Here is a 14,117-nt window from a genome sequence, read left to right as displayed (position 1 = left end):
TATATATATATATATATATATATATATATATATTGTCCTAACTATATTGTTGCGTACGCTATTATGCAGATTGAAGATTTGGGAATGCAAAATAAGAAACGTTCATGATGTTGGGTTCGTTGACCCACATATCGTTAATGGACATGTGTTACAAAATCACCCCGAAGACGTGGAGAAAGACTTGTACAAGTTTCTTAGAAAGCATCAACTCAAAAGTCATATTCTATTTCCTTACCATTTTGGGTGAGTGTTTCTCTCTTGTGCCCATTCTCTTTTGTTTACTCCATGCATGGTATGTCTAATCGATGAGTTATGCATGACTGTGCATGTAACGTGTCCGCAGGTTCCACTGGATTCTGCTAAATATTGAACTTCACACCTCCAGAGTTCTAATCATGGACTCTATGGATTCAGATCCAAAGCGTTGGGCCGACATGAGAAAAATGCTGCAAAAGTAATTATTTTCAATCATTTGAGCTCTATATCGATCGGTCTCTTTCGTTCATTTTCTAATATCAAGTAACTAATAACTCCCTTGTTCATTTAATTTTCTTTGCCCTGTAGGGTTTGGAGACGGTTCTCAGAAGAAATTGTCGGTGAATTCAAACATGAGCTAGATTTTAGAAGGTTAGTTAATGTGGATAAACAGCCACCGGGGATCAATCTATGTGGATACTATGTTTGTGAGAACATCCGGAGACACACCTCTGAGCGGAAGGCATCGGATAGCGTGCGGAAGGCGACGGATAACTTGCGGAGGAGGCTTAGTCCAGAAGCTCGCTTCCGACCAATTCAAGATGAATTAGCAGCATTTTTCATGAGGGAAGTCATCAATCCTAAAGGAGAACACTATACCGAGGACGAAGAAATTTATATGCATACCCGAGATTGAAACTTGTTCGAAGTTGTATATGGTCATCCATCCTAATTGTGTATGGAAACTTGTTCGAAGTTGTATATGGTCACCCGAGATTGAATATATATTATATATTCCTCTTGAATTCTTCTTGTTTGAAATTTCATATGCATGTATATAGTAGCGTAGAATATGTGTACTGAAACTTCATCAAAATTAAAATAAAACACAAAATAAAATATAAAAGAAATAAAACACTAAAAATTAAAAAGAAACCAGGTTTAGGGGGGTTAAAACCCTAAACCTGCGGAGGAGGCCTTTAGTCCCGGTTAGCCACGAGAACCGGGACTAAAGGTCCTCCGCCCCGACGGACCCCTGGCGCCCACGTGGACGGGCCTTTAGTCCCGGTTAGCCACGAGAACCGGGACTAAAGGTCCTCCGCCCCGACGGACCCCTGGCGCCCACGTGGACGGACCTTTAGTCCCGGTTCGTAAGAGGCGCGACTAAGGGGGGGGGGGTTCTTTAGTCGCGCATATTTAGTCCCGGTTGCACAGCCGGGACTAAAGACCTTTGCGAACCGGGACTAAAGGCCCATTTTCTACCAGTGCAAATTTGAGTTGGCTTATGCAGTGTTCTGGGGTAAACTCTTTTTGCGGTGTATAAGCTTGACGTGGCAATAGATGAATAATTGTACGTAGGAGATTTTATTAAGAGAGAAATCCAACTTAGAGAAATTTGTGTTGTGTTTAGTAGTGTATAGGTGGTTAGGTACCTGAGGAGGAGTAATGACGGACTCAGGGTTGAACCATGTGCACATCTTGTGGTCCCAACATCGAGGCAGCCGTTGTACAAGCTCGGTCTTACCGTCGATGAGGTTGCACCTGAGCACGCCACAATTTCCATATGTAATGTCTCTATGTGTGATCGCTCCGGTGAGAAGGTCATGGAGGCTAGGGCGGAGGTGTTGGATGGTGAGGCACCGGAGGGCGGTGCCGTTGGGGCTGGTCACCCAATTTCCCCAGGGCTCGGACTGCAGCGGCTGCGAGCGGTAGATGGAGTTGGAGAGTACGCATCTCATCTCGAAGCGGGTCGAGTCTTCCGCTTGTTTCACCGCCGCAAGGAGCCACGGCACGAATCGGGCTGTCGTCGTTGTCGCCGCCGCCGCTGGGGACCATGACCCGCGCCATGGCCTGCACACGGCGTGGAAGTGGACGAGGTCGGTGGCGTCGTGCAGGCGGCCGGAGATCTCGCGGGCCGGATCCGGCGGCAGATCAGACCACCTGCTCCAGCGCATGGCGGCGTGATCGGGGAACTAGCAGATGGGTTCAGCTGGTTACTCGACCGGCTCTGGTTGCCACATTATATACTACTATACTGGATCATTAATTTGACCTAGCATCTGTACACCCAGCCCACGTGCACTGACCTTTTAAGGCTTACAGCGAGCGTTGTCAAGCTTTGGGCTTTCTAGCTTTTGTACTCCATCTATATTAACAATCTCTAAAAGAACTGAAAAGTCAATAGAGTCCTCTTAAGAAATAATCTTCTCCTTTTATAATCCCGTAGATGTTGATTGGGCGCTCATATTGCTCTCACTAGAGAGAAAAAAAGTTGTGTCCATGCAAGCACCCAGGTGTGCCTGCATATCCTGCAACACTGATGAAAAAACAAACACAGGCGGAGGCGAAGGGAGGTCGGAGGATGCTTGGGGAGGCCGAGGCGGAGGCAGAGTCAATCCTGTGCAAGGGGAGGTGGCCAAACGGGGGCGCCAAATCCAACGATTGTTATCGCTGAAATCCGGCGGCTCCGCGGTGTCCCGCCCAAATTTGGGCCGGTCAACCGGCACGTAGTACTCGTCATATAGAAATCAAACACACGCATCTTGACAACCCAGCTAACGGGTAGTGATCTGTCGGCACGTAGCATTAACGCACAATTGCCCGCTTCCTTGATGAAATACCCTCGAGAAATCATTCAACAGGCGCGAACATTATTTTCCACGTAGTAGAATCTTATTATGTACAACCCAAATCAAGATTAATTAAATGAAAGTTGAGTGGTATAATACTTATCAATAAAAGACTACATGGTTCATTTAACATGCAGCAGAAAAAACATTACATAGTTCATTTCGGTATGTGACATATATTTCACAACCAAAGCATCTGTTACACATATACAGGATAATTTTAGCCTGAAAATCGATGACTATGGCTAGTAAATTGATATATCACGCTTGTAAGATAAATTGGGTCCGGACTACCAAGTGTTTAGCTTGGGGTAAGAATATACTATAATAAGAGCACTTTTTGTTCTTCTGAAAACTGGATTTCAATCGAATCCAAGGTTGGATTTGTGCAAATCAACATATCGCATGGCGAATCCAGAAAGAAGAATACACAAAATTAGAGAACAAAATCATACCTTTGGCAATAAGGACCAATTATCTCAGATTTCCACTCTTTTTGACCGAAAGGCAGGAGAGATTTCTTCCGCTGAACAATCATCTTTAAGGCAGATCTAGTGAAGCAATAAAATGTTGGTGGATTTTGAGAATTTCTGAGATGCCATGGTTTAAATCAAAGAACTAGAGAAGGTCGCCGGTGAATGACCATGAAGGAAGAAGAATGCGGATGGGGATAGGATATTTTCCGCACACGGGCCATTAACTGAATGCGACCCTGGCACAGTATCTACATATCTGTCTGAAATACACTCGACGAACGGCTAGTGAACGGCTAGTGATCTGCCGGTACCTAGCGTTAACTGGACTGGTACATATGACCCGGCCTAGCGGCTGATCCGCAAGAAACGTACGCACGCCCGTCTCAACTGCATCTGCTCCTCGATCCATCAATCTCCAACTCTCGCTCGATCCCGCGGCCATGGAGCAGTCCAGGTGGCCGGACCTCCCATCTGACGCGCTCCGCGACATCTCCGGCCGCCTCCCCGACGCTGCCGACTTCTTCCGCTTCCACGCCGTCTGCAAGCCGTGGCGCGACACGTCGACTCCGATCCAATCGTCTCCGCCGTGGCTCCTTGCCGCGCCGGAGAAAGACTCGGTCCCGCTCAGGTTCAGGTGCGTGTTCGCCAAGTCCAGTTACCGCGCCCAGCCTTCTATTTCCGGAGCCGGGAGGAGGATCTGGCTGTCTACTGCCGACGTAGCTGCCATCCGGTACCTCCCCGTCGAACATCTCCTCCCTAGCCTCCACGACCCCCTCACCGGAGCCGTCAACCACCTGCCTCTCTTGCCGCATGCATGCGGCGTCGACGGCCAGGAGGAGAGGCGCTGTCTATGGCGATGGTACCACTCTTCTCTAGGGCATCTCCACCGAATTTGTCAGTACCCTGTGCAGCGTCAGAGCCGAGTTCAAGGCGGCGCTCCTGCGTCCTGGCGACACAAAGTGGACGATAGTGGAGAGGACCCTCTGGAAAGCCGGCACGTCCGGAGAACACTGCGTCGTGTACGATCCTGGTAACTGTCAACGGTAGCCTCTGGCACGTCATCACGCTAGACGCTGGCGACCTGCTGTTAACTACCAAAGTAGGGGGAGCGCGAACGCTACTCCTCCGAGCAGTACAGCTACATCCTTGAGTCCCGTGGTGAGCTTCTGTGGGTCACCGTCCAGTTCAAGAAATACTATGATTATGGCGGGGTCTTCATGGAGGTATACAAGCTAGATGGGGAGGCGTCAGCAACAACGGAAAAGACACGGTGGATGAAAAAGGACGGTGGTAGCTTGGCCGAACGTGTGCTGTTCCTGGGGTCGCCCAACACCTTTGCGATCGACACCTCCCTGCTCGGTGGCCATGGAGGTTGCGCCTACTTTGTCTACCCCAACGGTAAGGCCTTTCCACGTAATGGTTATGCTATGCCAATCGACCAATATGGCGTGTTCAGATACAACCTCATTGAAAACAAGGTCAAGCTCATTGAGCGGCTACCCCAAGGATGGTATGAAGAGAAGTGCACTTGGCTCATCCCACAGCCTGCCATGGCTCAAATTCAGGTAAACACTTGCAAAACATGCCAGATTTATTTTGAACATAATAATTTTGTTAGTTTCATCGTCAAATAAGTCTGATACAATCGATTCAAAGTATTTGTGATGACTGATTAACATTGATCTTGCTCTATCAGGAAATTACTAAAAGGTCTCTCGAGACTCATGATAAGATGCAGCAAAAGCAGCAGATTACGAGCCCAACATGCATCATTAACATCGAGAGACATTATTGAGCCTTGTTTTAAGTTGTTGGTGCGCAACCTACCTCTCACAGTGACTAGCTCTCAGTTGCAACTCTTCTTCAACAACCATGGCGAAGTGTCCAGCGCTGAGGTGATTCGCTACAAGAAGACCAAGCGCTCCCAATGTATCGGCCACGTTACCATGTCGACTTCCCATGCCCATCCTGATGATGCTCTAGATGATCTCAGTGGCCTGGTTTTGGATGGTTGCGATCTTGAAATTAGCTTTGTCAAGGAGGGGCGGCGACAGCGGAAGAGGCAACAACGATCGTTTTTCAGGGTAACTCACACCGTTGGTTTTAGTGAATTTCATTTCGTGGAATGACCGGACGGAAGGTAGGAACGTGTACACGTATTTGAATACCCACGCATATGCATACATTTATCCGAATACCTGTGAAGTGGTGGTGGAAATTCAAGACTAGTAATGGCTTGTGGCAACAAATTGTTCGTACCAGGAATTTGAAGCGTCGTATTGTTGCCACGGTTCATCCTTGTCTCAATGATTCCCCTTGTTGGAAGGCAATTATAAAAATTATTATCAATAATGATGGGCTTACCAGACAATGGCATGATCCCTGGATGTTGTATCATCCTTTAAAGAATGAATTCCCGGTCATGTTTGACATTTGTTGCTGACTTGGTGGCTAATGGTTGTGTGGCGTCCTTTCGTCGTAGACTATTTGGGCATTTGGCTGATAGCTGGTCTAGGATTGTGTTGAGGCTAATAGAGTGTCGCTAAATGATCTCTTGAATGGGTTACTCGGGCCCTGATGAGTAAAGGGGTATTTACTGTTAAATCTGTGTATGAATGGTTAGGAAAAGATTTGTCAGGCCGGAGTAACATATCGATTTGGAAAGCCAACATTTCTCTGAAGATTAGGATCTTCATGTGGAGGCTATTCCAAAATGATGTCCTTACTCATGATAACATGCACAACTGCCATTGGTTAGGGAATCCTACTTGCTGTTTTTGTCGAGAAGTAGAAACCACTAATCATCTTTTCTTTACTTGTTCTTTTGCTCGTTCTGTCTCGGGTTTTTTGGTTTGGCTCTAGGTGCTTCATGTAGTCCTAGATTTCTTTGGCAAAGTTTATCTTGGCTTTATTGTATCCTCCCTGGAGACAAAAGTGTACTATATGATGATTGTGGCTGCAATCTGCTGGGGCATTGGTGCACTCGGAACAAAATCACATTTGAGAAACACACCATGTCATCCATGTACAGGCTCCGTAAGATCCCATAGAGTAGAAATAGAATGGTGCATTCTCTTTTGGAAGCTGTTTTCACAGCATATTTATTTATGATGTACTGGGCAGGGTTGATGAAGTTGGATGGTAGAGTCCGACTTCCAGGCTGGTGTGAAGAATGCGGTTCATTTTGTTCATCCCTAGCCAATTGTATTGCTGCTCGGGGAAGACTCGTGGTGGTTTCCTCGTGTTGATTTCACTAGTGTTGGGTGTTTCATTTTCCTCTCTGAAGTTTGATGCCCGCCGAGAGTTTGGTGCTTTTGGTAACTTGTCGTCTTTCGTTGTGGCTACTTGTTTGCTGGTCGATGGTGTTAAGGTTTCCGCTCCATAGCAGATGTTTCGACATCAAGCATCTGCAGTGGGTTTCCTGTTAATGTCCCAACTCACTTCTCCCATTTCCTGCCTCCTATGTTTTTAGTTGTCGATGGTCGATTTTAGGAGACTTGTACTGAATATTTCCATTAGCTGATTAATGGAAAGGGGTGAGAGCCCGGTTGGATTTTTTTTATCCAAATACCCGCACATGTGTATTCGAGCATGCTCCAGAAAGGTCTCAAACCAAGGCAGACAACAGTCCTTCAGCCACATCACGCAGAGGCTGGACCACCTCCTTCAGTTAAAATGAAGCCAAATCTTGTAGTTTAGAGTGCACCAGCTTGACTTGTGCAGCAAGACCATACTGCATGGCCAAATTACTGGTTGGCGAGCCTGTGGGAGCAGCAACAATAGACGCCCAAGAATCACACCGAATCACCTCGGAATGGGCCTGATGTGGAGCTGAAGCTTGATGATGGACGGGTAGCATCGGCATGGCAGATTTTGACAGTAAGCTGAGCGGATGCCAAGCATTACGACACCCACATGACCGATGACCATTCTCGAGGCAGTGGGAGCATCGAAACAGATCTCTGCAATCAGCGGCGCGATGGCCAGGAACGAGACATCTGCAGCATCTACCTTTGAGCCAAGCGGGGATGGCATGGGAGCCGCGGCAGCACCTCCTGCCAACCCCCTCCTGAATCTGCCTCGTGTTGCAGGCACAATCTGCTGGAGTCAACTGTCTTGATGGCAGCTTGCGGCGCCTTGGGGAGTGGGTGGGTGGGGGGGGGGAGCAGCTCCTCTTCACTGTCCTCTTATGGGGGTCTCAACTTATCATATGTTCAGGTAACGACGGACTGCATGGGAGGTGATGCGAAACATACAAGAAGTAAATCTGTGCAGCTATGGCACCATTGTCTTGTTTTTTTGCGGGTAGCTATGGCACCATTGTCAAGGAGGCGTCTGGGAGTCTCAACTTATCACATGTTCAGGTCACGATAGACTGCATGGGAGGTGATGCGAAACATAAAAGTAAATCTGTTCAGCTATGGCACCATTGTCAAGGAGTTTTTCACCAAGCAGAGGATGTTCGCTAGTGCTTATTATCATATGAGAGTAGAAATGCAAATGTAGAGGCTCACAATTTAGTAAAAGTTGCGTCGTCTTTGGGGTGGCCGTCCCAGCCGGCAATTACTTGTTTATACCCCAAAACATTATGCAAGTAAAGAGAAGGTGTGGTGATTCTCAAAAAAAAACTTCTAGCTTCCAGTAAGCGAGATAAATAGTCATGGCAGTCTTCCCGTGATATAAACTTTCAAACCATGCCGTGCCATGAGATGTTCAAGTCCAAACCGGGCAACACTATCACGGGAAGCCTGAAGCGATAGACACACGGGGAAGAACAAAAGTAGTTGCCGCCGGGTTGTAGCATCTCTGCTTACCGCTCCCAGCATCGCCACTGCTCGGTTGCACGTCGTTGATGGCAGTTCACACTCTTCAACGCCGGGGGTTGCAGCATCTCGGCCTGCCACTCCCAGCATCCCGTCCTGCCGTCGAGGGTCCCATTAGATTCGTGGCGTTTGATTCAGCGGGGACCGCGTATCGCGGCACAACGGCCCGAAGGGGCGACGCAGTGGCTACATGCGAGTCGATGCAGCCGCGCGGAGAACCATGGGGTGACGGCGCTGCGGCCCGACGGGGCGACGCAGTGGAGAGATGCGTTGTACTCGGGACGGTCTTCACGGGACCTGCGGAGGCGCGCGGAACCGACCGGCCAGGTCGGTCACGTGGCATTGATGGGGCGAATCGCGGATGTGAGCGGGTGATCAAGCCGATCGCGCATGATGTCGGGGCGCCGCTCGGTGGAGGTAGGTTGGCGGCGGAGTCCGAGATGAAGCTGACGACGACGGACGGTGTCGGACGACGTGCAGACGAGCGCATCAGCAACTGGGCTGCCAAAACAGCGCCGGCGCCCGGGGAGCGAGGCCCGAGCGACAACGGAGCAGTGGCGCCCGAGCTCGAGGCAGCCGATGAGCTTGACGCAGCCGGCCCGACGCAGTCGGGGACGATGCCAGCGAGGCACACCATAGGGCCTTCCGTGAAGACGCAGCGGAGGCGGGTGGCGATGGACGGCGTGGATCGACGGGCAGGCCGGTGCGCGAACGGCGGCTGTGATAGTCCGCCGCATCACGCAAGGCCGCCGGGTCGGGATGATGCGGGGGTCCGGTCAGAGCAGGGCGGTGACAGGCCGATGTGCGGACGACGGCTGGCCCTGACGGGCCGCCTCGGTGCGCGTGGCCGCGGGGTCGGAAGAGAGGCCAGCAGGTCGCGACGGTGTTGGAGTAGAGGCGCGCGACGGGGTTCGATGGCGGCAGCAGGCGCCGCAAACCGATCAAGCTTAGATCGGAAAACTAAAAAGAAAAACGTCGATCAAGGTGACCGGTGGGAGAGAGAAAAATCCGGAGCAAGAGCTCGGAAAAAGACTCTCTAGGGCAGCCGGCCAACACGACCGGCGGACAAACCCTAGGTACTGGACGCACGGCCTCCGGCGGCGGTCATGGAGGCCGACCGCCCCGGGGGCGGTGCGCAAGGCGGAAGCGGCAGCGAGTAGGGTTTAGGATCGAGGTACGGCTGATATCATATTAGAAAGGAGAGAGATGGATTGTTGTGGAATATGATGAATGTATTATTGAGCCTTGATGGCGAGCATAGATCGAGTACAAGACTTGAAAGGCAAGACGCCATTCCTGAAGATAAGATAGGAGACATATTACAAATTCTAGATTACCAAATACATGTATCCCAAATATATCTTTAACACAGACGACGGACACCAGGTCGGCCGATTTAGATGCTTCCCTAGAATTAAGCACGTCTTGTGCTCGGTTCCATCACGTATTGTGTCCTATCCGAGTAGTAGACAAATTAATCACCGTCTAGGTTTTATATTTGCCCTGCTTTGCCCTGTAATAAATCCAGTGAGATCAATCAATCAACGCAATAAAGATAACGAGGCACACTAGTAGTATATCGATGGATTAATCAAGCGTGTCGCCGTGGTGTCTACGTACATATCCCAGTCCCAGCCATCTCTTGCTTGATCGTGCACGTCGGAAGGTAGTCCACTTTCATCGTGCAAATCGCGTAGTTAATCTCTCTCCACGACCACGAGGCCAAACATCCACCTCCATCTCCGACGGACTTGCCATCATGCATGGGACGTCGTGGTCAATGGGCCTCCCGCCGGAACTGCTCCGCGAGATCTCTTGCCGCCTGCACGACACCGCCGACTTCGTCCGCTTCCACGCGGTCTGCAAGCCATGGCGCGGCTCACACGAGCCGACAACGACTGATTATCAGTTCCTGCCATGGCTCCTCGCGCCTAGCAAGCCTGGTGACGACTCTCTCAAGATTAGATGCGTCTTCTCGGGCATAAGCTACCACGTGCCGCCGCCAGTATCTGCCACCATGACGAACGGGGTGACAAGCGCCGGCAACACCAACATCCGCTATTTCACCGATTCTCCCTTGGGCCCAACCCTTCACGAATCTGTCGCCGGAGGGGCCGTCGCCCACCTGCCTCTCTCCCCACACATCGAACGGTTGGGGAAGAACCCTGGTGGCATCATCCACAATGACGGTACCCTCCTTTTATACAGCAAATATGGCAAATGCAACAGTAGCGACCTCTACACGATCGAGTTCAGCGCGTCGCTCCTGCATCCTGGCAACGATGAGTGGACGTTTGTCCAGAGGACTCTGGAAACGCCCTGCTACGGCGAGTTCTATGCCATGTATCATGCCGGCAAGATCATTGTGACAATGTACAACAACCTCTGGCTCGTGATGATGACACCATCCACAGCAGCAACGAACAAGGATGATGTGCTGGTCCCCACGCCACTCTGGACGCCGCGCAAGTGTGACGGCTATTTCTGCGAGTACACCTATGTGCTCGAGTCTCGCGGCGAGCTTCTCTGGGCATCGGTGCACATCAAGATGGATTACCCGTACCAGGACGACGATGGAAAGGGTGTCTGCGGCCTGGTTCGCGCACTGTGGATGTCCATGCATGTGCTTGAGAAGGTTAGCGAGGGGTCGAAGGAAATACAGTGGGCGAGGAAGGATGCCAAGAGCTTGAAGGATCGCTTGTTTTTCCTCGGGTGGCCCAACAGTTTCACCATGGACGCGTCGCAGCTTGGCGTGAGCGGCGGGTTCGCCTACTTCTTGTACTGCGATGACCAGGGCCACCGCCAGCCCCATGAGCGGTGGGGTGTGTTTAAGTACAACCTCATCGACAACATGACAGACTTCATCGAGTGGCTACCCCAAGGATGGGACGAGGAAATGTGCACGTGGCTCATACCCCAGCCCACCATTGCTCCAATTCATCAGGTTGTAGTTACTACTCCAAGAAGTAATAACATGATTCACATCAAAACACTTTGCCCTTGATTTAGGGTGTTGGTGGGTGACTTTGTCAATCTCAAGATTTGTTGGCTTAGTCTTTTGAAAGTGCTCATAGGTGTAGGATGTGTGTGTATGTTTATAAGGGTGAGGTGTACATGCGCGTATATGAGCATCTGTGTTTGTAATATGTTTATAAAAAGGGTGTGGCTTGATCTCAATCCAAGTCTTAGTCAAGTGACAAAACATATAAAAAGAAGAAAGGCAATTTTTTTTCACGGATCTCCACATAAGATCTCACAAATATAGAATTGACTTAGACTTGGTTAAGTCCCAGTTGACTGAGATTTAACAATCCCGTTCTAAAATAATGGTGCTTGTTCCCTTTTAAAAAAGTTGTTGGTATGTGACCTACCTCTCAATGTGATCCGAATATGACAATAGATGTCAGAGAGCTGCAGATGTTTGCTTCCATTTGATTGTTTCTATATATCAGTTGAGGAATAAAGAGGATTTGTAGATCGCAAATTGTTGTTTTGTGCATAGAGCAGAAACTAGAGATCGTGCAATGAAATCCTGCTGCATTTTGGAGTTTTGAAGTACTCCCCATGTAAACTAATAGTATAAGATCTATTTATTACTAAAGTAGTAATCTAAACGATCTTATATTTGTTTACAGAGGAAGTATCTGCGACGAAAGGTGCCCACGGTAGCAAAGATTCAATAGAATGTCACTAACTTTATTTTCTGCTATATCCTAAAAGCATGTTTAGATCTTCAGTTGGATATATTGTACGGACCAACGTCACATCTTCATCCCTATTTTCTTGCTTTCTTCACCAGGGTCGTTGTCATTTTCAGCAAAGGTAACGAGTTGACTGTTTTGTTGTGATCACGGTCACTATTACGTTATTGTCACACATTCCCACTAGTAGAAAAGAAGGCTTTGGTTCAGGCCGGGACAGCCCATTAGTCCCGGTTCAGTCCAGAACCGGGACCCATGAGGCACTGGTCCCGGTTCGTGAGGCCAGGGGCCTGCCGGGCCTCGTGGGGGCATTGGTCCCGGTTCGTCTGGCCCCTTTGGTCCCGGTTGATGGGACGAACCGGGACCAATGGGCCTCGCTCCTGGCCCACCACCATTGATCCCGGTTGGTGGCTTGAACCGGGACCACAGGCTGCCCTTTAGTCCCGGTTCATACCACGAACCGAGACCAATGAGGTGCCTATATATACCCCTCGCCCGCGAGCAGAGCACTCCAGTGCTCTGTTTTTCTCTGGCCGGCGAGGGGAGGGCTTTGTGGTGCTCTACCTCACCTCCTATGCACATGAGGTGTTCGATGAAATGCCCGAGCCACACTAGTTAAGCTTTCTCGTCTCGAAGCTCGACCTCAAAACTCCATTTTCCTCGAGATTTGTCTAGGTTTAGCGGCCCATCACGTCCCATTCCTTCTTCACCGCCGTCGATCGCCCGCGCCGATCTCGTCGCCGGCACCACCGTGGTGAGCCTCTTGTTCTTATCTTCTTTCTGAAAGAAAAAAGTTCTTACTTTAGATAGATACTTGTCTAATTTTCTTACTATTTTATTGCTTGTTATTATATAGTGCGATGGTTTTGGTATCCGCCCCCGTCGGCCCTCGTCCTGTCTATGATTCGGATGTGGTATATATTATTTTTATAACTATTGGTTCATTTATTGTTTATGAAAATTATGCCGACCAACGTGACATAGATTTTATTTATCTAGGAGGTATGTGAACCGGAAATTCCAACCGACCCTATTGTCGAGAGGTTAAATTTAGTTGAAGAAGAAAACAATTTCTTGAAGGAAAAAAAATTGAGGAGGAGAAGATGATATTGGAGTTGCTTGTTGCGGATGTCGTCGATGATCACACGATCAAGATGGATGCAATGCGCTTGAAGATTAGAAAGATTAAAAAATATGCCATTCATACCGAGGCTTGGTATCATTATGCCGTTGGATCAATTGTTATCTTGGTTGCGATTATGATTGCATTTGTTTTCGCATTGAAATGTTTTACATAGTTTCCATGTATGGTTTAATTAATTAGATGCTCTGGAGAGCTATATGTTGTTAGATGAGAACTATGTATGTACCTTGGTTTTAATGTGATGATGAACTTCTATTAATTTGGTCACTTAATTATCTATTCATGATGTTCTGTAATGGTTTTTGACACACTTAGTTATATATAATGCACGCAGATGAACCGGCAATGGATTTACGGTGACAGACACACCTCCGAGTACATTAAGGGCGTGCATGATTTTCTCGAAGTGGCTGAGACAAACAAGCAGAATGGTTTTATGTGTTGTCCATGCCCTAAATGTGGGAATACGAAGTCTTACTCTGACCGGAAAATCCTTCACACCCACCTGCTTTACAAGGGTTTCATGCCACACTATAATGTTTGGACGAGGCACGGAGAAATAAGGGTTATGATGGAAGAAGGCGAAGAAGAAGAGGACGATGACAACTATGTGTCCCCTGCATACGGTGATGCTGCAACGGGGGAAGCTGCTGAAGATCAAGAGGAACCAGCCGATGTGCCCAATGATGCTGCAACGGGGGAAGCTGCTGAAGATCAAGAGGAACCAGTGCCCGATGATGATGATCTCCGCTGTGTCATTGTCGATGCAAGGAGGCAATGCGAAAGTCAAAAGGAGAAGCTGAAGTTCGATCGCATGATAGAGGATCACAAAAAGGGTTGTACCCCAATTGCGAAGATGGCAACACAAAGCTCGGTACCGTACTGGAATTGCTGCAGTGGAAGGCAGAGAATGCTGTGCCTGATAAAGGATTTGAGAAGCTATTGAAAATATTAACGAAGAAGCTTCCAAAGGAAAACGAATTGCCCGACAGTACATACGCAGCAAAGAAGGTCGTATGCCCTCTAGGATTGGAGGTGCAGAAGAAACATGCATGCCCTAATGACTGGATCCTCTACCGCGGTGCGTACAAGGATCTGAACGCATGCCCGGTATGCCGTGCGTTGCGGTATAAGATCAGACGAGATGA

General features: G+C 49.0%; 2 protein-coding genes across 2 annotated transcripts; both read left to right on the top strand.

Annotated features, from left to right (window-relative positions):
• Window positions 1–3,698: 3,698 nt before the first annotated feature.
• On the top strand, window positions 3,699–5,621 carry LOC123075934 (uncharacterized). The gene is made up of 2 exons (XM_044498432.1): window positions 3,699–4,866; window positions 4,998–5,621. Exons 1-2 carry the CDS (start codon window positions 4,519–4,521, stop codon window positions 5,094–5,096), a joined length of 447 nt encoding a protein of 148 aa, XP_044354367.1. The 5' UTR covers window positions 3,699–4,518; the 3' UTR covers window positions 5,097–5,621.
• Window positions 5,622–9,699: 4,078 nt separating this feature from the next.
• Window positions 9,700–11,128, top strand: LOC123076680 (uncharacterized). Its single transcript, XM_044498804.1, has one exon. It carries the CDS (start codon window positions 9,884–9,886, stop codon window positions 11,126–11,128), a length of 1,245 nt encoding a protein of 414 aa, XP_044354739.1. The 5' UTR covers window positions 9,700–9,883.
• The last annotated feature ends 2,989 nt before the right edge of the window (window positions 11,129–14,117 follow it).

Source organism: Triticum aestivum, chromosome 3D (genome assembly GCF_018294505.1).
Source record: "Triticum aestivum cultivar Chinese Spring chromosome 3D, IWGSC CS RefSeq v2.1, whole genome shotgun sequence".
Lineage (NCBI taxonomy): Eukaryota > Viridiplantae > Streptophyta > Magnoliopsida > Poales > Poaceae > Triticum > Triticum aestivum.
Note: the sequence above shows the minus strand (reverse complement) of the source record. Positions and strands in the feature narration are given on the sequence as shown.